Source organism: Lutra lutra, chromosome 1 (genome assembly GCF_902655055.1).
Source record: "Lutra lutra chromosome 1, mLutLut1.2, whole genome shotgun sequence".
NCBI lineage: Eukaryota > Metazoa > Chordata > Mammalia > Carnivora > Mustelidae > Lutra > Lutra lutra.
The window spans coordinates 204,193,044-204,216,879 of NC_062278.1; the positions used below are offsets into that span (position 1 = coordinate 204,193,044).

Consider the following 23,836-nt stretch of genomic DNA (forward strand, 5'->3'; position numbering starts at 1 on the left):
TTTATTTATTTGACAGAAAGAGAGATCACAAGTAGGCAGAGAGTCAGGCAGAGAGAGAAGGGGAAGCAGGCTCCCCACTGAGCAGAAAGCCCGATACGGGGCTTGATCCCAGGACACTGAGATCATGACCTGAGCTGAAGGCAGCGGCTTAATCCACTGAGCCACCCAGGCGCCCCTAAGAGCAATTATTAATCTAGATAAATTTATCCATGATTTTCAAAATCATACCATCAACACTCTTAACAAGAAATATGTACGTATTATATATAATATCTATCTATCTCATTCATAAATGAGTTAAAAAGTGAAACAGCAGCAGCTGAACATTTGGTATGGGGAGAATGAGACACAAAGACACGTTATAACCTCCAAGCTCAGGAGGTGCGTGCGTGGCTCAGTCAGTTAAGCATTTGCCTCTGGCTCGGGTCGCAATCCCAGGGTCCTGGGACTGAGCCCCAAGTTGGGCTCCCTGCTCACGGGGGGGTGGGGAGAGTCTGCTTCTCCCTCTGCCTTTCTCTGCCAACTCGTGCTTGCGCACACACGCACTCTCTCTCTCCCTCTCACTCTGCTCTCTAATAAATAAATAAATAAAATCTTCTAAAAAAAAAGTAACCTCCAAGTTCAGCTCAGATGGGTAAGATGTCTAATAACATTGAATGCCCCAGTTAGCCTAAGAGAATTTTGTCATAGGAGAACTACCAGCAATGCTAGGCTCAGAAACAAGGATCCCCACTCCCAGGAGTGCTGGCATGGCCATGATCCTCTTCCCTCACATGCCTGCATGCCTGTGCACTCATCCCGCAGACACTGTTGGGACAGATGCGGCCCAGCCTTTTCCCCTTTGAGTCCAGGCAGCCCCATCTCATGACAGAGACAATAAGCAACAGCACTATCAGAACGGGCTGCAAAGATCTAGCTGCCACCCAAAGCAGCACAACCACTTCTCAGGCATCCCGGATTCCCAAGAGCTGACTGAATAAGCAGCCAAGGTAAAAAAAAGACAACCAAGCAGAGTCCAATGTTATAGAATCACTCTCTTCAGTACCTCTTCTGGTAGTAAGCACCCGCCACAGGCTGGCCACTGTACCAAGTGCTCCACATACATTGCTCTAATGTCACAAATGCTCTGAGGTGGGAACTATGATTATCCTTCCATTTTACAGATGAGACTCTGAAATTGAAAAGTTACAAATGAACTAGGAAGTGACAAAGCTGTAATTCTAAACCTCTCAGTGCTCCTAACACCCTACACACTGTCTGGAGGTGTGCAAAATCATAAACCAAAGTTGTAATAAAGATCACAAATTGAACCATGTCTTTGTATAACCCTTCGACAGTTAATTAGAATTATACATATTCTGCTTTTTTTTCAATAACTGTCTGTAATCAAGTTCCAAAAGGCCCAAAGACTGAAAATTAGCATTTCACGTAACCCCATTTTTATAGAAAGTACAGACATTAACTAAAAATACCAGGTGAAAGAGGGGATTCAACATCAAAGACTGAAATACATAGGCATATTTCCAATTTAGAACAAATTAAGAACCTGGGGCACCTGGGTGGCTCAGTCAGTTAAGTGGCTGCCTTTAGCTCAGGTCATGATCCCACGGTCCTGGGACTGACCCCCATATTGGGCTCCCTCTCGGCGGAGAGCCTGCTTCTTCCTATCTCTCTGCCTGTCACTCTGCCTACTTGTGCTGTCTATCTCTCTGTCAAATAAATAAAATCTTAAAAAAAAAAAAAGAACTAAATTACTTCAATCCGCAGAAATAACCATGATATATATGCATGACAAAAATCATAAACCTCACCATAGGAGACACACAACTAGTTGTCCCTTAAAACTGACAAATGAGGGGTGCCTGGGTGGTTCAGTTAAGTGCCCAACTCTTGATTTTGGCTCAGGTCATGATCTCGGGGTTATGATACCGGACCCTGCATTGGGCTCTATGCTGGGTATGGATCTTGCTTAAAATTCTCTCCCCCGCTACCCACCATCCCCACTCACATATGCCTACACTCACTCTTAAAACAAAACAAAAAAACTGCCAAATGATTCAAGAAAATTAAACTGAAACCAGTTTAGAGCACTTCTTACAATTATTATGAAAGTCTGAGATAGGGTAAAGCCAGAGGCTGGTCATCACAGCTTAGGGTTTTTTGTTTTTTTTTTTAACATTTTATTTATTTATTTGACAGAGAGAGAGAGATCACAAGTAGGCAGAGGCAGGCAGAGAAAGAGGAGGAAGCAGGCTCCCTGTCGAGCAGAGATGTGGGGCTAGATCCCAGGACTCTGGGATCATGACCTGAGCCGAAGGCAGAGGCTTTAACCCACTGAGCCACCCAGGCGCCCCAGAGCTTAGGGTTTTAAGGCCACAGGCTAGGGTGCCTGGGTGGCTTAGTCAGTTAAGCTTCTGCCTTTGGCTCAGGTCATGATTCTAGGTTCCTGGGATTGGAGCCCCGAATGAGGGTCCCTGCTCAGCGGGGAGCCTGATTCTCCCCTGCCCCTCCCCCCATTTGTGCTCTCTCACTCACTTTCTCTATCTCAAGTAAAAAAAAAAAAAAAAAAAAAGCTGCAGGCTAGATTTTTAGTGTGGTCAACCATACTCCACGTCCCCCAAGTGGTGTGTCTGGCTCTTTTCCTTGGGAGAATTTAAGATTCAATAGCTAATGCAGCAGAAGCTCCCAGAGAGACCTGGAAGCAGTCCCCTGAGAATCAGTCCCAGTCGACCGACTAAATGGGAAATACTGTTGATACAAAAATAATCCTCCTGCATACTGCCACCAAATCCCTTTTTAGCCAGATACCCCATGAAGCCAAAATTGAAGCTGCTATAATTTAAGACTTTCTTGTTCCAGTCAGATGCAAAATTGTGATAATAACAAATACAGACTCAGTGCTCATGGTGTGCCAGGCCCAGTCCTAATCACCCTCCATGCATTAACTCATTTAATCTCTAGATGCATGAGAGGACACTGGAACACAGAAACATTAAGCCACTTGTCCAAATCACACAGAGAAAGGTGACAGGACAGGAATACAACCCCAGGCAGTCTGCCTTCAAGTATTTAATTGCTAAGATATACTGCCTTATGTCAGTCAAGACTCAATTACTAGACAGGTAATTCTCTTAAATCCCACTCACAAGAATCTTCAGTAATTACTGATTTACACTCATTTTAGAATGCATTTGCCTTTCTATTTCCCACCAATAACCTCTACGGAGGGCAATTAGAAAAGGTACTGAGGGACGCCTGGGTGGCTCAGTTGGTTAAGCAGCTGCCTTCGGCTCAGGTCATGATCCCAGCGTCCTGGGATCGAGTCCCACATCGGGCTCCTTGCTTGGCAGCGAGCCTGCTTCTCCCTCTGCCTCTGCCTGCCACTCTGTCTGCCTGTGCTCACTCTCGCTTCTCTCTCTATGACAAATAAATAAATAAAATCTTTAAAAAAAAAAAAAAAAAGAAAAGGTACTGAAACTGAAGTTTCCAGGAAGAATGGCATAATTCAAGACACAAGTCATACAGCTGAACCCTGGCTGGGGTGCCACATTCTCTTCAGTGAAGTAGTTTTGGGGTGTGCGTCTAGGCAAGACAACCTCGCAGGATTTTATAAAGATTACTGTTTTTGTTGTTACTTGGACTGCATACAACTGAAATACTGAAGTGTTTCATACAGTAATGCTATCATCCTGATTAACATTCCAACAAACTAGGTCTTCACCTATTTTTTCCACTACGGCCTCACAAATAGTCTACCCATCCCCGAAAACATAAGCTTTTCCTGTTGATCTCATTTTAGTCAAAAGACAGATTTGGGTTTCATTTCAGATTTGGGTTCCTTCACATTATCGTCAGAACCACCCTGGACACTCCGATAGCTTCAAAAGCCCAAATTCTCTTAATTTTGTTGACACAAAAAACACCATTTCATAAAATTTCATTCCCCTCTGCACCAGCAAAGGCCAGTGTCTGAAAGAATTTTCATGTTAGGTGATAATGGCATCTTTTCTTTCCACTTTATGAAGTCAGGCTGATTCTGTCACACAGCCCCGTCATTTGGCTAAAGAAGGTCATCAATGCTAAGACCCTTGAGTAAAACTTCCAGAGAAATGAATTCTTCTTCCAGAGCTATCCTTTATAAGGGCATTTTAGTAAACATTTGGTTGAATGGGAAGAGACCACAAACATCACACCTGCAAACAAGAAAATAAAATGCTAATTTCTGTAGAACTGACAAGAGCTTGAAAGAGCTAGTACTCACAACCGGGCAACCACTGAAAGGGATTGATCCTCTAATATAATGCTTCTTACTCCCCTAAGTCCCAGTGCAATGGCACATACAGCAAAAAGAGATAATATTCACCCTCAAACTGCAGGACTTGGACAACAAAGAAAGCCCAGGGTATATGATGCTGCTAGAAATACCTTTCCCATAGAGGTAGAATAAAAACCCTTCCTCATGGTGTTTGCTGGCTTTCTACTTCTAGACAGAGACAGTGAAAGTATACTGACAGACCTCTGCTGGAAATGAATTGCCCAGACAGCTGCTGGCTAGGTTTTGCCCTAAGGAGTCCTCTTGGCCACAATGCTCAGTACTGTTGTCGAGTGTCCTACTGTCTGACGCCTCCATGAAGGCACTGGAAAAGGGCTACAGAGGCCTTGGTCATCAACCAGGACAACCCCTCTACGGCACATATATCCCGCAATATTTGACAAAGTAAACTGGCAGAAGCCTCCTTTATTCCCTTCCCCTAGACTTAGAACTGTCAATGGTAAGTAAAAAGACATTTCACATCAAAAGTCAGGATAAGCAAAGAATTGTTAAAAAATAAAAAATAAAAAAAATTCAAATTAAAGCATTCAATAGAAACCTCCTCAGAATCATATACACAGATTCTGAGAGATGTCCAGCAGATGGTGACTCAGAATCTGTGCCAATTTGGTCTATAAGTAAAACCTGGAGGGTAGGAAAATGAATGAATAGACAAAGACATGCATCTTCCATAAACACCTGCTGTGCACTCTGAGAAGGACTTCTCTCACATTCTTACATCTCTCATAAGATTTTGTACTATTACTGGGAGACTGAACCACATCCATTCCCTTAAGGAACATCCAGATATAAAAATAAATTTATTTTCCTAGAATTATGTTGGAAATTACTGACATGCAGGAGGCAGTGCTTACTAGGTACCAGATCCTAAGCTAAGTGTTCTGTACACATTATTCACCAAATGTCATGTCACTCCTCAAGAAGCTTCCCTGACCACCCCATATAAAATTGTCCCCATCAGGCATTATCTTTACAGAACTCAGCACTATCATATATTATATTGTTTTAAATTTGTCTACTTGCTTATGCCCTGTCTCTTATCACTAAGACAGAAGTTCTATAATGTCTTGTTTACTGAACCATCTCCAGCATCTAGAAAGGTGCCTGACACGGAGCAGTCACTCACGAATGATCTCATGTTGTCCACATCAAGGCCTGATGAGGTACTGGTAACAGAGGGAACTGAGGCTGAGGGAGGTAAAGAAACCTGCCAGAGACAACCCAGCTAGGAAGTAACATCTGGCTGCAGAAGCTACACTCCTCTTTGCTATGCTGTACTACCTAGGTACAAAAATTCCCCTAGAGATCTCATTCTCAAAAATCTTTCCATCAGAATGACTTGCACACATCCTGAGTTGTGGCAAAAATTATGAGAAGGATGCTGAGTGGATCAAGAAATCTATACAGTTCAGGGAGAGAATTCTGTTGTGTGGCAGTGCTAGCAGTATGCCCTCTGTCCCAAGAGTAGGGGAAGAATAAAAAGCTACAAAAGGAGGTTGACTGATTAAGGATATGGTGCTACCTTCTTAAGGAATTATACCAGTGAATATTAAAAATGAGATCACACAAAAATTTGGAATTTGAGAGAACACTCCATAGGATCTATGAATACCACATAATGTCTGTCACCTTTCTTGGTCTAAGCTCCTGGAAGACAGAGGCTGTCTCTTATTTGTACTTGACACAGAGTACCTTATGGTACCTATGCATAAGGATAGCTACCTGTCAAAACATCCTCTTTCACCCTTAAAGAATTTTGGCCCAGCTTGTACTTTGTTCTGGTGTCTCATTCACCAAGTAGGAGTCAGTCAACAGGGATCTGGGAGCCCTAAGAATATTCACAGAATGTGTGGGGAGGGTGGGAGCAGAGATGTTAAAAGGCCGTACCCCCTCAATACTGCTTGTGTAAATGAACATTTTTCCAGATATGGCTCCAAAAGAAACCCTACCTAGGATAAACCTTTTGAAAGAAGGCTGTCCTAGTTCTATTTAACACTTCCCTTAAGGGGCTAGAAACTTCAGACAGGATTTTTTGTTGGGACAGAGGGCGAGGCAATTAAAACACAATATTGTTATTTTCTATGATCGATCGAAGATCAAACAGCTCTGATAAAAAGTAACACCCCTCTAAGAGAAAGACACAGTTGGGAGAATGGTACAAAAGAGAATGGCATGGCATGTGCCATGGCTCTCCTGTTTATGTTTCCACCACTTATACTATGATTTAGCACAGTGGGACAGGACTTAGTGATTATTTACTGATTACAAGATGTTCATGAATTACGTGAGTGTTCTATTAGGACAGTCAGAATGGAATCAACCATAAGCATAAAGTTTGGGACCTTCACTCTTCTCTCAAAATATTGGTAGCTGGCACAGTTTCTGACACATAATTATTAAGTGACTGGCTTAATGATGGACAGCGAACAAATCAGTCAACAAGAACTCTGTCAAGGGGGTATGGCCTTAATCAAGTCATTCTCCAAGGATATAACAGCATTTATACTACTAACAATAGGTATGGATATATCAAATATCCTCTAATTAGTGCTTGTTCCCAAAGGATGTACAGCATGTCATTTCCATACCCATAAGGGGAGAACATGGCCAAAGAAGGGAGAAGGTTAAGTAATGAGCCATGCTGAATGGAACAAAGCTGATGAAAGGGCATCAGGCTCTAAGAGAGGTAGAGTTCTCATGTAATATTACTCTTTTCTGGCAGAGCCTTAGGGCTCTTACCCTTAAGGGCACACTGCATTCACAGTTAAGTACAAGCAGTGGGTACATAAAAATCAAACTGTATCATTAAGTTTCTATCTCCCACTTGACAGATGAAGGAACTAAGACACCACAAAGAAAATAACTTTCCCCAAAGAAATACCATGACAAGAAGGATTCTTTCTACTTCATAATTCCTTCCAAAACTACCAGGTAAGGTTCAATTAAAAGTCCAAATGACAGTTCTAGGTGGCAAGCGGAATACATCTAGATGTTTCAAACATAAGGTAAGTATAGATTCAGATTCACCAGCTCTGACTATTACAGCCAAGAACTTGAGTACAAAACTCCAATTTATAAAGAGCCATGATGAATGCAATACACATGAACAAGCCATACTCTCTCCCCCCTGATGGCCCTCTTGAGAAAGCAGCACATGCAGACAGGACCTGAGTGCCACAGGAGTTGCCATCAGTGGTCTTCACCCTAGGTCTGGATATAAGTACTGACCTAGAATTCCTATGCCAGGCAGATCCTTGAGATGACAGTCAAGGATCATTCTTTACATTAGGATCTCAGTATCAGTCACACTCCAAACCTGTCATTTTCCCCATATACTGTCTTTGTCATCTAGTCCAACTGCAACTGGGCTTTAGTTTTCAAAATACACTTGTGTCCAATAACTCTACTCGTAGAGAAACCTTCCCAGCTTCTTCTAGAGTCTCGCATCACAACTTCTTTCTGGTTGGAATGCAGTATGCTCCAAATACAGATTTCTGGTACCTTTCCAAAGTTCAATCATTTGAATCCCTCCCTCCCCATACATAAAAAATATATCCTTCCAGCATCATTTGACCGAAGTATAAAGCAACCTGGTTGGCCTCCATGCATCCGATGGCATCTTCCAAGAGTGAAAACTCCACGCAGACATAGCCATAGTCGTAACCTGGGGACAGCATTTAAATACAGACGGGAGTGGTGTTAGTGCCTTGCAAACACAAAAGACACACTTAAATCCCCTGTTTCTGAACCCCTTAACACAAGCCCTCCCAACTAGGCCCTCCCTCCCCTATACTAGGCAAAGCCACTACCCCAAACAGAAAAAAGTACTGAAGGAAAATCTGGATGTTTCTGGGCTTTGAGAGTCACTCCAAAATGGCATTTTCTATTAACCAAGAAGATTTGCCCTCTTTAGCACTGATGGTCTTGGTGAGGGTACCCCAGAGTTAGGTAATCCCACAGAAAGTTCAAGTGGGGACCCAGAACATTTCACCACAGGCTGAATCTTCTGGAAAAACAAAGTCAACAAGAACAGGAAAGTATCTGGAAAAAAAAAATGTATCCCGAGAGAGGAAGGAGAAGCAATTATCCCAAAGCTATGCTAATAGTCACCACTTTTCAAGCAGAAACCACCTTCAAAGACAGAAGTGCTGACAGACTGAGGCAACTATTCTGTTTGGATACCACAGGAGGCTTCTGGTTGGCAGGGGACAGACCATTTCAGGTCTCCTCTTTTTTCCTTGTTTCAACTCAAGTCATAAACCAGCTTAAATCTTTATGAAAGGAAGAAGGTGTAAAAGCATAAGTAAGTACAAATAGTTGGGTCCAAAATTGTGCTTGTGCACAAAGATTGGCAGTAGAGTAGGCTGGGGGAGAGACAGCAGTTGTTAGCAATCAGTACATGTTCAAGAATTGTATAAACCATTAGAGTTATGGAACACCCTTCACCTTTCCCCTAAGCAAGTACCATTTGCAACTCTCATGACCCATGAGACTGGGAGCTCATGGGATTTACAGACTGCTGAGTTCTAAATGTGAACCCATCCTTTAATTTCCCGGATACTGGCACCACATGACAACAAAAACACACTTGGCAATGCAATGCTCCACAAATGACTTCCATGCTTCCTCCACTGCCTCACAGGATAAAGAAGCTCATCTTTAGGAGTGATGCTGTGCAAACGAACAGCAAGAAAAAGATGCAATTTGTTCAGATGAGAAAACTCAGGGGAAGAGAAACAACACAGGACCCAGGCCAATTTTGAGCAGAGTATATGTAACAACAGGAAACTAAGTATTATTAAATCAAAGTATCAGAGACAAAAAAAAAAAAAAAAAAACTGGAGCAACAGAAAATGTAACTTAAAAAAACAGACCAAATTTGGTGAGATGGGTTGGATTCCTTGTCACATGGAATGAATGGTCTGAAATGTTTTCTTATGATAATAATAAAACCGAGACTTCCGACTTATTAAATACTTCAAATTAAATATGCCAATGTTACAATGGCATAGGCTGATTCTTGCTTAGAATTTTGCGAAATGACCAAGAAGAAGAAAACAGATCTACTCGATAGATATCCCACCATCACCTTCGGCCGAGAGAGAGATTTTCCATTTGATTTGACAGCTTTGACCAGCACACATCAAAACTAGCTGCTGCGACCTTTACTTACATTGACGACAAAATCAGCCTTTTCTGATTAGTAACTATTTGAAGAAATGAAACTACCTTAAAGAAACGGTAGATGTGTTTTTATATATCCTATTAACAACAGAAATTGTCTTGCTAGTTAATTCCTTTCAAGTGGATTTTCTTGATCAAACTCAGTGAACTTCTCCTACAGAAAGCATTCTGCATTTGGGGGACCCCTGGGTGGCTCAGTCAGTTAAGCCTCCGACTCTTGATCTCAGCTCTGGTCTTGATCTCATCAGGGTCATGAGTTTCAGCCCCATGCTGGGCTCCATGCTGGATGTGGAACCCACTTAAAAAAAATAAATTAAAAAAAGAAAAGAAAACATTCTGCATTTTGTAAAGCGCTCTGAATGTTCTTGGAAAACACTAGAATAGCAGAAGCAAATAAAGTGCCTTGTATCAGCAAATCTCTACTGCAAACACTTGACTGCATGTCCACAATCAGAAAGGGGTAGCTATGGAACAAGCAGATAAACTCTCAAGAGTGTTGATTACCTCTACAGAGCATAACAAGGCCCAGGTGTGTGGAATGCAACCCTCTGGCTGCCCACATGAAAAACACAGGGAACTAACACCACATTGGAAAAGCCCCGAGTTTCCTTTCTGTGCTTAGAGAAGTAACTATTGTGGCCCAGAAGAGCTCACAGAATCTGTGGACAAACAGAAAGAGATTTATGACAACATTCACACTTTACTGAAGAATAAATAAGACTCTCTGATATTACAGTCACTGGGAAGGAAAAGATACAGTTTGCAAGAGACATTATGAGCATTTCTATACATCAACTCTGCAATACATTACCCTAACAATGTACTTCAGACTGAACATTAAATCCATAAGCCCAACTTTCAATATCTTCTGCCCGAAATTTTAGCTATTAAATAATAACAAAAATTTAAGGCTTAATTATAATACCCAAAACTTAAAAAAAAAAAAAAAGCCCTATCTTGATCTTGGGCATTTTGTGTGTCTAAGACTCAACAGCTGTACAAGGATTTCCAGGAATTGCCCAAATGGACAACAGTACGAAGTAATACTTACATAGCACTTGTTGGTGCAAGACTGCATTCTGAACTCTTTACATACACCAATTAAATCCCCACAAGACCACCTTATGAGGTAAATACCATTAACCTCATTTTACCCATGGGGAAGCAGACAAAGAAAGAATAAGTAATTTGCTCAAAATCACCTCAGTGGTAAGTAGCAATATGGGCTCAGAGCCAGGGACCACATTCAAATTGATGCTGTTAACTGCTACACTGATAGCCTCGCACCTTTCTTCTTCTTCTTCTTCTTTTTTTAAAAGATTTTATTTATTTATTTATTTATTTATTTTTAAAGATTTTATTTATTAGATAGAGATCACAAGTAGGCAGAGAGGCAGGTACAGAGAGAGAGAGAGGGAAGCAGGCTCCCCGCTGAGCAGAGAACCCGATGCGGGGCTCGATCCCAGGACCCTGAGATCATGACCTGAGCTGAAGGCAGAGGCTTTAACCCACTGAGCCACCCAGGCGCCCCATTACTTATTTATTTTTGACAGAGACAGACAGAGCGAGGGAGGGAACACAAGTAGGGTAGTAGGAGAGGGAGAAGCAGGCTCCCTGCTGAGGAGGGAGTCCAATATAGGGCTCGATCCCAGAACCCTGGGATCATGACCTGAGCCGAAGGCAGATGCTTAACAACTCAGCCACCCCGGCATCCCTAGCCACTCACCTTTTAATAAAATCCTAGACTGATACGAGTAATCTGAATTCTAAATTTTACTAAGCCCAATCATAGAAAGGGTCCCACATGCCCAAGCACAGACAAGTTAAGACCAAGTCTATGGTTGAGAAATACAGAAATCTGCAGCACACCAGTTACCCCATTCTAAAATACCTATAGCAGAACCTTGTGCACGGACCCAAGTATGCAAGTTAGAAATCATTCACACTCATGGACTGCTATACTGGCTACCAAAAGTCTTCTGCAAAGACAAAAACCCAAAAGTCTTGTTGCAATTATAGCTATAAAAATTACAATACAGCAAGATACTTGATATGAGATGTTTAATATAGTATATTTAAAAAACTTTAAAAATGAGGATAATTATATATAATGTGTATAGGAAAAAGAACCAGAACTAAATACTATGAAGTCACATCTAACTCAGAGGTTAGAGATAAAAGTTTGCATATGAGATGAAAACCATGCATTGTCAAAATCATACTCGAACACCGCAACGTGAAGAACAACATACCATCTCTCAATATAGGTTAAGTCCAACACTGCCAGTTTTTCCTCCAGCGTCGCAACAGATCACTTTTCTTTTGGTTGACACCAGATGAAGTGGTTGGCTTGCATTTAAGGACCATAATGTATGAAAAACATATCACTTTAAATAACAGAATCACAGCTAGCACAGTGAATGCTCACACTTAGGGAAACTTGGGAGACAGAGACTAACGGACGCCACAACTGAGTCACATCCCACCTCTCGTGCTCGCTCCATGAGAGGGAAGATGGAGTTAGAGAGAGGGGCTGAGCAACCACAGGTGAATATACAGAAATCTGAAAATGATGTAATGCAACACAACTGTACACGAACATGATTACAGTGGTTCTACTATTGTAGTGGGATAACTGGGGGTTTCTTTTTAATTCCTCCAATGTAATTTTATAATTCACAGAGTAAGTTCTAGTAGACCTATCCCACCCTAAACATTCTGAAAACAACCAACCAAACTTGCATTCAGAATTGCTAGGAGCTATTTGGGAATTAAGATAGTAAACTCAGTGTTAACAGTCCCATAGACAGACTCTGACCTAAGGAATAAGAAATTTTTTTATTACCCTTTTCTTCTACCCCCACATTCTAGGAAGAAGCCTGGTGGGCTGATGGGTCTTTGTGCTTATTTATGTGACTATTAAAAAGGATATTTTACTCCACTTTCTAACCTAACTAAATGTATAGATTTTTCATAAAATTGTGAATGCTCCTTACAGGTTGGTTGGTTTGTTGGCAGCTAAGAAGGATGAGAACAGAGAAAGAAGGAAATCTATAAAGGTAACATTAAAATTTCAATTCTTCTTCATATTCATGAATCACATGATTGCCTATCACTCAAAAAAATACTGTGATAAAAGTTAACAGGTGCTTAAGGGGGAACAAGGTATGAAAACAAAGCCTTAATGAATAATATCGAGTATCTTTTAGTCTCAGCTCCTAAAAAAGCTGACTCAGAGATGATGACAAACATAGCTCTTAATTGTTAAAGTCAACTGTAACATCTATACCAAACTCTGCTTTTATAACAATCACACAGCAATATTTACTTAGGCAAATGAGATGAGCAGTCCTCTGTTCAAACTAGTCTAGAAAAACCCAACTATCATAAACAAGTCCAGCTGAACTTCCCATTAGGAGGACTGATTTACATTGATAAAGCCAAGAATATACATACCAACTACAAAATGTAAAAAAAGGAATCAGGATTTTAAAGGACACAGGCAGAGGGGACTCATAATGAGCACTGACTAATCTGCAGAATTGCGAATCACTACATTGTATAACTGAAACAGAACTACACTGGAATTTTAAAAAAAAGGACAAAGAGAGGGAAATAGCCTTCTTTATTTTATTGGGTATCTTTAAGGGAAAAGAAAACAGATTTTTTTTTTCCTCTAAACAAGGATTATTATTTCTGTAGGAATAAAGCATTATGAATATATAGAGCACCACAAAAAATCTTAATAGAGATTCAAGAGGGCTATATTTTTATAGGTCCTATTTTCATATTTCATTGGAGCTACAGACTTTTAGAAGTAAATTATCAAGTTAGAGATTTTAAGCAAAAACCAAAACAGAATCGATAGCTATGTGAATTCCTACCAATGAAAATAATACAACAAAGAAAGCAGATGTGCAAGATCGCTATTTTTTTTTTCAAAGTCCGGATTTTTTTTCAAAAATCTCCGATGTACAAGATTTTTTTTTTTTAAAGATTTTATTTATCCATCTGACAGACAGAGATCACAATAGGCAGAGGCAGGCAGAGAGAGAGGGGGAAGCAGGCTCCCCGCTGAGCAGAGAGAGCCCAACAGGGGACTCAATGCAGGGCTCGATCCCAGGACCCTGAGATCATGACCCAAGCTGAAGGCAGAGGCTTAACCTACTGAGCCACCCAGGCGCCCTTCCGATGTGTAAGATTTCTAACAAGTACTTTGCTCTGTTAAAACCACAAGTGGGGGTGCCTAGGTGGCTCAGTTGGTTAAGCAGCTACCTTCTGCTCAGGTCATGATCTCAGGGTCCTGGAATTGAGCCCCACATTGGGCTCCCAGCTCAGCAGGGAGTCTGCTTCTCCCTATCCCCCAACTCCTGCTCATGCTCTCTCTCATAAAATCTTAAAAAAAAAAAAACAAACAAAAAACCCAAAACCTCAATATGCATTATGAAAATTAGGAAATTATCTGATCTGTCAACCTACTATCTGGGAAGAACATGATTAGACTCCATGAAATATTATCATTTTGACATCTTATAAGCACTTTCAATCCTCTCCCCCTCAACTACTCACATAAGGCTTGCTGGTTTATAATAAAAGATGAAATGAGGAAGATACACAGTCATGATTACTTGCTAAATTTCTCAAAATTACATATGGCTCTATTTGATTATGCTCCATCTGTGCCAACTGTTATTAAAAAGGGGGGGGGGCGGTTGTATTTTCAAGTAGTTTTTAAAGTCCAAAATTAATCTTAGGGTGACTTCTTAATGATGGTTCTCTGGGCCCAGGATATCATTTGTTAGGAAATTCTTACCCTTATTTATTTTCATTCCAGTGACATTAACAACGCTATGTGGGCACAGTGAGGGGTGTGTTCTTGACCTCAGAGAGTTGGCTTTTTTGAAGATTTTGTTTATTTATTTGAAAAAGAGAACTAGTGGTGGGGAGGGGCAGAGGGAAAGAGAAAGAAGCAGACTCACTGTTGAGCAGGAAGCCTGACACAGGGCTCAATCCCAGGACCCAGAGATCATGACCTTAGCCGAAGGCAGAAGACCAACCGACTGAGCCGCCCAGGCACCCCTCGCTCTTTTCATTTCTCTATCTCCAACACAATGGTGCTTAGTTAACACCACAGCAATTGTAATCAGTTTCTTCACTGGAGCAACACACAAGAAAAGTAACTTCTCCAGTCTGTACATATGCAGAAGCTAACTCATCATGAGCTTTCAGTTGAGCCATTTCTCTCTGGGCCTGGGTTATCCATATGCCAAGTTGCAATGATGGTAACTCCTTTGCAGGGTGGTTTCAGAGTGCATGAGATAATGCATTTCAGAACCCCCATGTTTCTATTACAAAGCATTATCAGGGACTAAAGATCAGACAGTACCTGTGTTGGTGCTCCTCAAATATGCCCCAGGATTAAAATTTTGGCACTGATGAATTGCTTCACTGATTTCTAGTTTATGCTAAGAATATATCTGTTTCCCTCATAGATCACGAAGCTATTTTCATTTCAAGTGGGAAAAAAATATGGCCCATAAACATTTTTCCCATTGCCTGGACCCTAGTACAAATAAATGGACAAGTCACCACTGTTCTAAGGGACTCTGGGAAGGTTCCACAAAGATAGTGGCTTCTGAGATGGAAGTTGCTCAAGATGAGAACAGATCACACTGCTCCAGCCACTTACCTATTCCAGAAGTAAAATATTACCCAGACAAGGGTCAGAATACTGGCATTCTGTGAGACTCACACTATGACCAGACCATAAGCCTAGGTCACCTATACCTTGTAACAGAAAACTGATGCCCACCTAAACATACCAGATACCAGCCAGATCCACATTTGGGATTCCCATCTATGATAATATAGAAAGACATTTGGTCTCTGTTCTAGTTTCCTGACATGGAGTTCTTAAAACTCCTGGAATTTCCTGAATGATAAGGGTGATATGAGTGTCTGTTGTTCTAATAAGGTGACTCTTGGGTGGGCTCCTAGATAGCATCAGGATGGGGCCTGATGATCAGAATATCCAAATCTTGATCAGAAGCTTGGAACTTTTAGCCTTACCCCTCCAATGCGCAGGGACAGGAAAGGAGTTGGAATTTAAGCTAAGCACCAGTAGCCACAATGATTTAATCAAGAATGACTGCATAATGGAACCTCCCATAAAAACCCCCCAATGATGGAATTTGGAAAGCTTCCAGGTTGGTAAAAAGCACCCACATACATCTGTGTGCAATTTTCTCTACTTCTTGTCTATCATTTCCTGTAACAACCATGAAAAGTCCAGTTTCATTTTAACTCTTTGAAAATCATTAACAATAACTTGCTGACCTCTCTGACCAATAATTATTTCCAACCATTCACTTAGGTGTTATTTTTTTTTTTTAAAGATTTATTTATCTGTTAGAGAGAAAGAGAGAAAGCACACACAAGCAAGGGGAGTGGCAGGCAAAGGGAGAAGTGGGTTCCCTGATGAGTAAGGAGACCGAGATGGGACTGATCCCAGGACCTTGGGATTATGACCTAAGCTGAAGGTCGCGCTCAACTGACTGAATCACTCAGCTGCCCCAGGTGTTATTCTTTTTCTAAGCCTGCTGACTCTAAAATTTCTATGTCTGTCATCCTCTAGTGACTTTAGCATTAGAAATAACTGAACATGTTTTGGGATGCTTGGGTGGCTCAATCAGTTAGGTGTCTGCCTTCAGCTTGGGTCATGATCCTGGGTTCTGGGATCGGGTCCCACGTCAGGCTCTTTAGTCTGAGGGGAGCCTGCTGCTCCCCCTGCTTGTACTCTCAACTCTCTCTCTCACTGGCAAATAAAATAAATAAAATCTTAAAAAAAAAAAAAGAACCGGGGCGCCTGGGTGGCTCAGTGGGTTAAGCCGCTGCCTTCGGCTCAGGTCATGATCCCAGGTCCTGGGTTCGAGCCCCACATCAGGCTTTCTGCTCAGCAAGGAGCCTGCTTCCTCCTCTCTCTCTGCTTGCCTCTCTGCCTACTTGTGATTTCTCTCTGTCAAATAAATAAAATCTTAAAAAAAAAAAAAAAAAAAAAAAGAACCATTTTTCATCAAGTTATCCACAGTGGTAAACTTCAAACTTTCAGCCAAAAAGAACCCATGTAAGAACTCCCACATCCCTTAAAAAAAAAATGATTTATAAGATACTGTGACCTATTCAGATGAATACAGATCATCTGTCCCATATATCCATTTTCCACAGAAACTGAAGCCCCTAAGGTCAAAGATTGCAATGCTCATGATTGCCAGCATATCCTCTGCACCTCAACGCACTATAACTATTGGTTGAATAAATAAATCAATAAACAAACAATAACGTTCTGTAGTAGTTTCAAAGGTAGAGTCATATACTAATCAGAATGGCACATACTTGGTAGGTAAATGAATCATAAGCTTTTCAAGGGGCACAGGGTGCTGTTTTATTTTTTAAAAGATGAAAATATAACAACATTTTCTAGGCGCAGCATAATGAATTGAACTGAAACTAGGGACAATCAATTATGAACTCTACCTATAAGGTTTAAGTACCAGTCAGTAAGCCATTAATATCTGGTTAAAGCTCTGTTAAATATTCTAAATACTCATGAAAATGCTTTTAAGAAATCAATCTTCATATGACTTGTCAACCAATTTTCAAGGTTTATTTTCTAAAATTGAAATGTAATTTATACCACAAAATAAGCTCTTTTAAAGTGTACAATTCAAGGGCACCTGGCTGGCTCAGTAGGTGGTGTGCAGCTCTTGGTCTCAGGACTACAGGTTCAAGCCCCACGCTGTAGAAATTACTTAAAATCTTAGGGGATGCCTGGGTGCCTCAGCCAGTCGGGCGTCCGACTCTTGGTTTTAGCTTGGGTCAGAGTTGACGTGTCTCTCTCTCTCTCTCCCCTCACCACTCTCTCATAAATAAAAATAAAATCTTAAAAAAAAAAAAATCTTGAGGGGTGCCTGATCAGTTAAGTGTCTGACTCTTGATTTTGGCTCAGGTCATGATCTCAGGGTTGCGAGATAGAGCCTGTGTCAAGCTCTATGCTGGGTGTGCAGCCTGCTTAAGATTCTCTTTCTTCCTTTCCCTCTGCCTCTCCCCAGCACCCTCCAAAAAAAAAACCAAAAAAACAAAAAACAAAACAAAATCCTTAAAAATAAAATATAACAAAATAAACTGTACAATTCAGTGGTATATTTATAAAGCAGTGTCACCAAAGCTTACACATAAATTAGATAGAGGTCCTAAATGCTAATGTAAGAAACATGGAAGCAGGTAAAAATTGTTTTAATTAACATTTTGAGGGTGCAGAATTTTAGCTAGAAAGGGTGAGCACAGATCAGATGTTCTGGTGTAAGGAGAAAGTTAAAAGAAGAGGCCAATGTAGTTTCATATCCTATAAATAGTTTGTATGTAGAGCCTCTATCTTCTGCCCACTGAAGGTAATTACATAATGACTTTCCCTCCACGGACTGAAGCTAGAAGACAACTGGCTGCTGCACTATTCCCTCCCCCTGATTAGGGACCCTTTAATTCTTGCTACTCCAGCAGATGAAACTCTTTCATGAATCCTTCTAAACACCCAAAGGCACTGGAAGCCCCATACAGACTTATACAACGTAGAAGATTCAGGCAAAGCCACCTGAGCATTTGGCCAAAGAGACAAATAAGTACAGAAGCCAGAAGCAATTCTACCTAGAGAAGAGTGAGGAACTGGGAAAAGCAAAAAGCTAACAAAGGGCTAGAGTTCAAACACCTTCCCCATCTCGGAGAGGCACATTCCATCTTGGCTAAATAGCTCTGGGGAAGAGGAAATGAACTGCCAATTAAAGCATCTGCTCATCACTGTCATGCTATATTCCCATGCTATCTCTTCTATCATCAGATGTCACATACAGTTTAGGTAGAGATCTCCAAGATTACAAAGTCTACCAACCAAAACCCACAAAGGTGGTGTTCTTGTTTCTGAATAAAATGATGCCTTGGGTTGTGAAGATGTTTATCAGTTCTAGAATGAAACTCCAGGGGTGCCTGGGTGGCTCAGTTGGTTAAGCGTCTGTCTTCAGCTCAAGTAGGGATCTCTAGGTCCTGGGATTGAGCCCTGCGTAAGGCTCTCTGCTCAGCAGGGAGTCTGCTTTTCCCTCTCCCTCTGTGCTCTCTCACTCTCTCTCAAATAAATAAGTAAAATCTAAAAAACAAAATTTATAGAATAAAACTCCATACCCAGAAGCCCCAAGGAAAGGAAGAATGCAGGGAGTCCAGTAAAAGTCAACAATAATATTAAAACTTCCCTACCAGGGCTGCAGATTACCATAGCCATCCTTCATAACTTAAGTGGTTTCAACAAAGGAGCTTAAATTGAAGAATGAGTCGGAATAGAAAATGAGGACCACCCAGATGCCCCAAGACATTCTTATTTTAACAGCTTTGCCATTTTTGCTTAAGGCTCCTCTGTAAACACCCTCCCCAAATGTGGTACCAAATCTAATAAGACTCCTGGCTGAAAACAATACCTTCTGCAGTTTTAGAAATGTGACAAGTAAATGGGATGCTTTCCAATTAGCCTATGGTCAGTTTTCCCCTAAAAACTAAAAATTTTTACTTGTCTAGTCTATAAATGCCAAAAATACTGCAAAAAAAAAAAATGTGTATTTGCATTTTCCAGCTCTATTTTTTCTAAATGACGTTAAGCTATTGTGTCTTTAGCTACTCCATCTGGAGTATCATCAACTATGCATGTCTTGTATTATCAGGGTCAATCCATTTCACAATGGATTTCTGCCCCTAAAGTGACAGATTCTCTCTGGGTTTTTCTTCTTTCCTTAAAACTTCTATTTTATCAACATGATGGTAAAAACTCAAACCATTTCAATTGTGAAAAATGAAAGGTTACGATATAAGCCTGTTACTCAGGGCCACAGAAACTGTGCCCATTTGTTATATGAACGCTAACAGACTCAATGCAAGATATACCTTCTTCCTACCACTACCTCCATTTAGCCTTCTAAGTTTCCTATTAAAATTTTTTTGTTTGGGGGCGCCTGGGTGGCTCAGTGGGTTAAGCCTCTGCCTTCGGCTCAGGTCATGATCCCGGGGTCCTGGGATCGAGCCCCACATCGGGCTCTCTGCTTGGCAGGGAGCCTGCTTCCCTTCCTCTCTTTCTGCCTGCCTCTCTGCCTACTTGTGATCGCTCTCTGTCAAATAAATAAATTAAAAAAAAAAAAATCTTTAAAATAAAAAAAAATTTTTGTTTGCTAAGTAATAAAACAGTACTATAATAATTCTGTACCACTTCAGTAACTATGGAAAATTACTTTCTGTGTATGAGACTTATTAGGAAACTTAATCCAGAAGCTGTATCATTTTTGCTTAAATAATACAAATTCCTTTGGAAAAAGCATCAAAGCATACTGGATGGCATGTAAATCCATCTAAAAACCAAGAACAATTCTATGTTCATAAGTTACAGAAACACTTTGGGGCGCCTGGGTGGCTCAGCTGGTTTGGCATCTGCCTTCGGCTCAGGTCATGATCCCAGAGTCCTGGGATCAAGCCCTGCATTGGGCGCCCTGCTCAGTGAGGAGTCTGCTTCTCCCTCTGCCTCTCCCTCCCTCTGTTCCTACTCTCTCAAAAAATAAAATATTTTTAAAAAGTGGTATTAATCTACCATCATTCCAAGATCTCTGGAGGAAATATGCTACATAAACAGAAAGTACAACTAAGTGCATAAAATAGCATCAACCCTACTCTAGCTCCTGCCACAGCTTACTACAGCAGAACTGGTATCAGGTAGGCAAGGCAAGTGTTTGCCATGGGCTCCTAAAGCACATAAGCATTAGCCTTTTTGACTTAAAGAAGGTCCACCTGCTTGCTAAGTCTCTTCTAAACTGTACCAAAAAGTTCTAGAATAAAGAATATAATCAATCCAATGCAGTGAGTGGTTCTCCCAATTCAGGGCACATCAAAATCACACAGATGACTTGTTAAAGCAATGATGGCTGGGACTCTTCCATAGAGTTTATGATCTGGTAGGTCTAAATCGGGCTGGAGATTCCCAGGACCCTGGAATCACGACCCGAGCCCAAGGCAGAGAGGCTTAACCGACTGAGCTAGCCAAGCATCCTGAGAATTTATATTTCTACCAAGGTCTGAGGTAGTGCTGACACTGCTGGTCCAGAACCCACTCTGAGAACCACTGCACTACTGTTCACAGAAGCTGTTCATTGTAGTCTTTATCTTGCAAGATTTCTGCTGATCACTTAACAATAAAAATACATCAATTGTACTGTCAGTTTTTCAACTTTTTATTGAAAATCATTTCCAAGTTACAAAAAAGTTGCAAGAATAACAGCACTAAGAACACACACATGGACCTGTTACCCAGATTCAGCTATTGATATATTTTTGTTTTGTTTTTCTTTTTTATTTTTTTATTACGTTATGTTACCATACAGTACATCATTAGTTTAGGATGTAGTGTTCCATGATTCACAGTTTGTGTATATAGCTACTGACATACTTTGTTGTATCTACCGTATCATTCATTACTCTCTTCCTACCCTGTCCATACACAGCAAGTATTTTTCCCTAAACCACACGAGAGAAAAAAGCATACGACTTGGTCCTCCACCCCTAAAAACTTCAGTTTGTACTTCCTAACAAGGATGTTCTTTTATACAAATACAGTAGATATCAATTTCAGTGAATTCAACATCCATACACCACTACCACAATCCATACGGAGGAGTTCGATTCCGCCCCAAATTCCCTCATGCTTCCACTTTACAACTGACTCCTCCCCCAACACCCTGGCAACCACTACTTTCTACTCCTTTTTTTAATTTTGCTTTTTCCAGAATATCATAGAAATGGCATCATGTTGTATGTAGTCCTTTTAAAAATTATGACCAAATACACATAACATAAAATACACCATTTAACCGTTTTGAAGTGTGCAATTCAGTGGCATTTAAATACATTCACAATGTTATCCAGCCATCCCCACTACCTGCTTCCAGAACATTTTTATCACCCCAAAAAGGAAACTCTATACCCATTAAGCAGTCACTCCCCATCTCCCCCTTCTCCAGCCTCAGACAACAGCCAAGCTACCTAATTTGCTTTCTTCTTCCATGGATATGCCTATTCTGGATATTTTATGTAAATGGGATCATACTATATGTGCTCTTTTGTGCCTGGCTTCTTTCACTCAGCACAATGTGTTCAAGATTCATCCAAGTTATACCATGTATCAGTTTTTCATTCCTTTTTATGGCAGTGTGTAGCCTTTTCAATCTGGTTTCTTTTACTCAGCACAATACCTGAGATTCCTCCATGTTGTTACGTACGTGTGTAGTTTTGTCATTTTTATTGCTGAGTAGTATTCCACTGTAGGCACACCAAAGCTTGTTCATCCAGCCACCAAATTTCACTCTCAATACTTTTCCCAGGAAGGTAATCATTTCACTCAAGGTAATTTACAACTAATGGGGTTATATTTGCAAATGGCAAAAGAAAAACTCGAATATATATCACATATGTAACTTCACAACTCCTTATCTGCAATCCCCAAATCCCTTAAATATTAAGTGTTTTGGAAAATTTTCAAGTCATCTGAAGTCATTTGGAGACAAACCCTGACCTGTGGTATACTGTGTCTCTTTACAGTCTTTATAGTCCTCTCAGTGAGAATATTCACATATTTTGGTGAAGTATTATTATGACTGATATACATCCCACTGGGGGATATAATTCATATTTGATCTATGTACCACATTGCCTTTCTGTATTCAGAAAAAGTCATAAACTTATTTGACCCCACAGATTTTGGATAAAAGTTGTGGCCCTGTATTCACACAGCCCTAAATGAAACAAAAATTAAATCAATGATTACCAGAGTCAGTGAACAGGCATTATCTTTTCTCTCCATTATAGACTGGTTCCCCATTACACCAACTAAACCTCTGCCCTACAGTCCCCTTCTTATGAGCAATGTCCATCCTGCATGGTCTTTGCAGGTTATTATAAGCCTAAAGAAACTGACTGCCATTTATGAAAGTTACCTCTTCTACTAAAATACACATAAAGTCTTTTAACAAGCAAATGTTAAAAACATTCTTAAAACATCTGATTGCTTCAAGGCATATTCTTCAGCAGATATATGGCCGCACTGCTCTGAAACATAAATGACCCCTTTAACGTTCCTCACCTGAGAGGAGAACGCAGCTGCTATGCATACACATCACAGACACTTACTCATTCCACACATACTGAGAACCCATCAGTGCCAGGGAGAGTGGCAAGCATGAGGGTAACAGGAAGGAACAAGAGAGACAAGGCTCCCACTGTCATGGAACTAACTCTCTGGGAGGAATAAGATACACAAAACCACTGAGAAAATACCAGAATGATCGATCCTATGACAACAAACCAGGATATAATGAAAAACCACCAAGGAGTGATTCTGGATTGGATGGTGAGGTAAGGCCTTGAGAGGTGAAACTGAAGCCAAGAACTAAATCCCAAAAGACGAGTGAGGATCAGAGGGAAGGACAGTGCAAAGGCCCTTTCAGACAAAGAAGTCTGTACTGATCAAGTCTACAGAAAGGTTCAGTGTATCTAGAGCATAAGAAGAAAAGTGGAGCAGTATAGGATGACGTCAAATAGCCAACGGCCAGCTCATGCAGGATTCTGTAAGTCAGAACAAAGAATTGTGAATTTCTTCCAAATGAGATGGAAGACCATTAGAGGATTTTAGGCATGGCAGTTAACATGATCTGACGGATATCTTCAAACATTCATTCTACTTGCCACGAAGAGATGGATCACATGGGACTGGTAATCCAATTCTCTCATTAAAAAAAGAACCATGTATACATATTTAATACACTGTCACTTCATATAATAAAATGCCAAGAAAAGACTGTATTTCCTGAAAGGTGATTTTTTTTTTTTAAACCACTGTCTTGAAATATTTCACATGAGTATCAATGTCTTTGGTCTGCCAATTATGTTTCTAACAGCTACTATACTATGCAAATTTAAGAACTACTTCTATGGACCTGATACATTAAGTATTACTCTGCTAATAAATCTGACAATATAAAGTCAATGAGTACTAAAGAAATGAAGAGTTTAAGTTGCTATTTAAACTTCAAGACATCTCTACTTTCTTTAAAATACCAGTACTTAATAAAAACACAGTTCATGAAATAAGACCAAAGCTGAGGTTACTGCTGTCAGTTAAAAAGTAACTGTGGCCTATAAATTCTACTTTTAGTTCCTAAAGATAATAGTACATCTAGAAAGTGTGTA

General features: G+C 40.5%; 1 protein-coding gene across 5 annotated transcripts in view; it reads right to left on the minus strand.

Moving 5' to 3' along the window:
- The window catches only part of RBM6 (RNA binding motif protein 6), a 106,074-nt gene that overhangs the window by 43,853 nt on the left and 38,385 nt on the right, over positions 1–23,836 (minus strand). For 2 of the 5 annotated variants that reach the window (XM_047693580.1, XM_047693587.1), the window contains one exon: positions 7,924–7,997. The exons of 2 other annotated variants lie outside the window; for them this stretch is intronic. In XM_047693580.1, coding sequence (XP_047549536.1) covers positions 7,924–7,997 — 74 coding nt within the window. Of the gene's footprint in view, positions 1–2,931; positions 2,937–7,923; positions 7,998–23,836 lie in introns of those variants that run through there. One more of the 5 variants, XM_047693611.1, reaches the window with a different exon arrangement.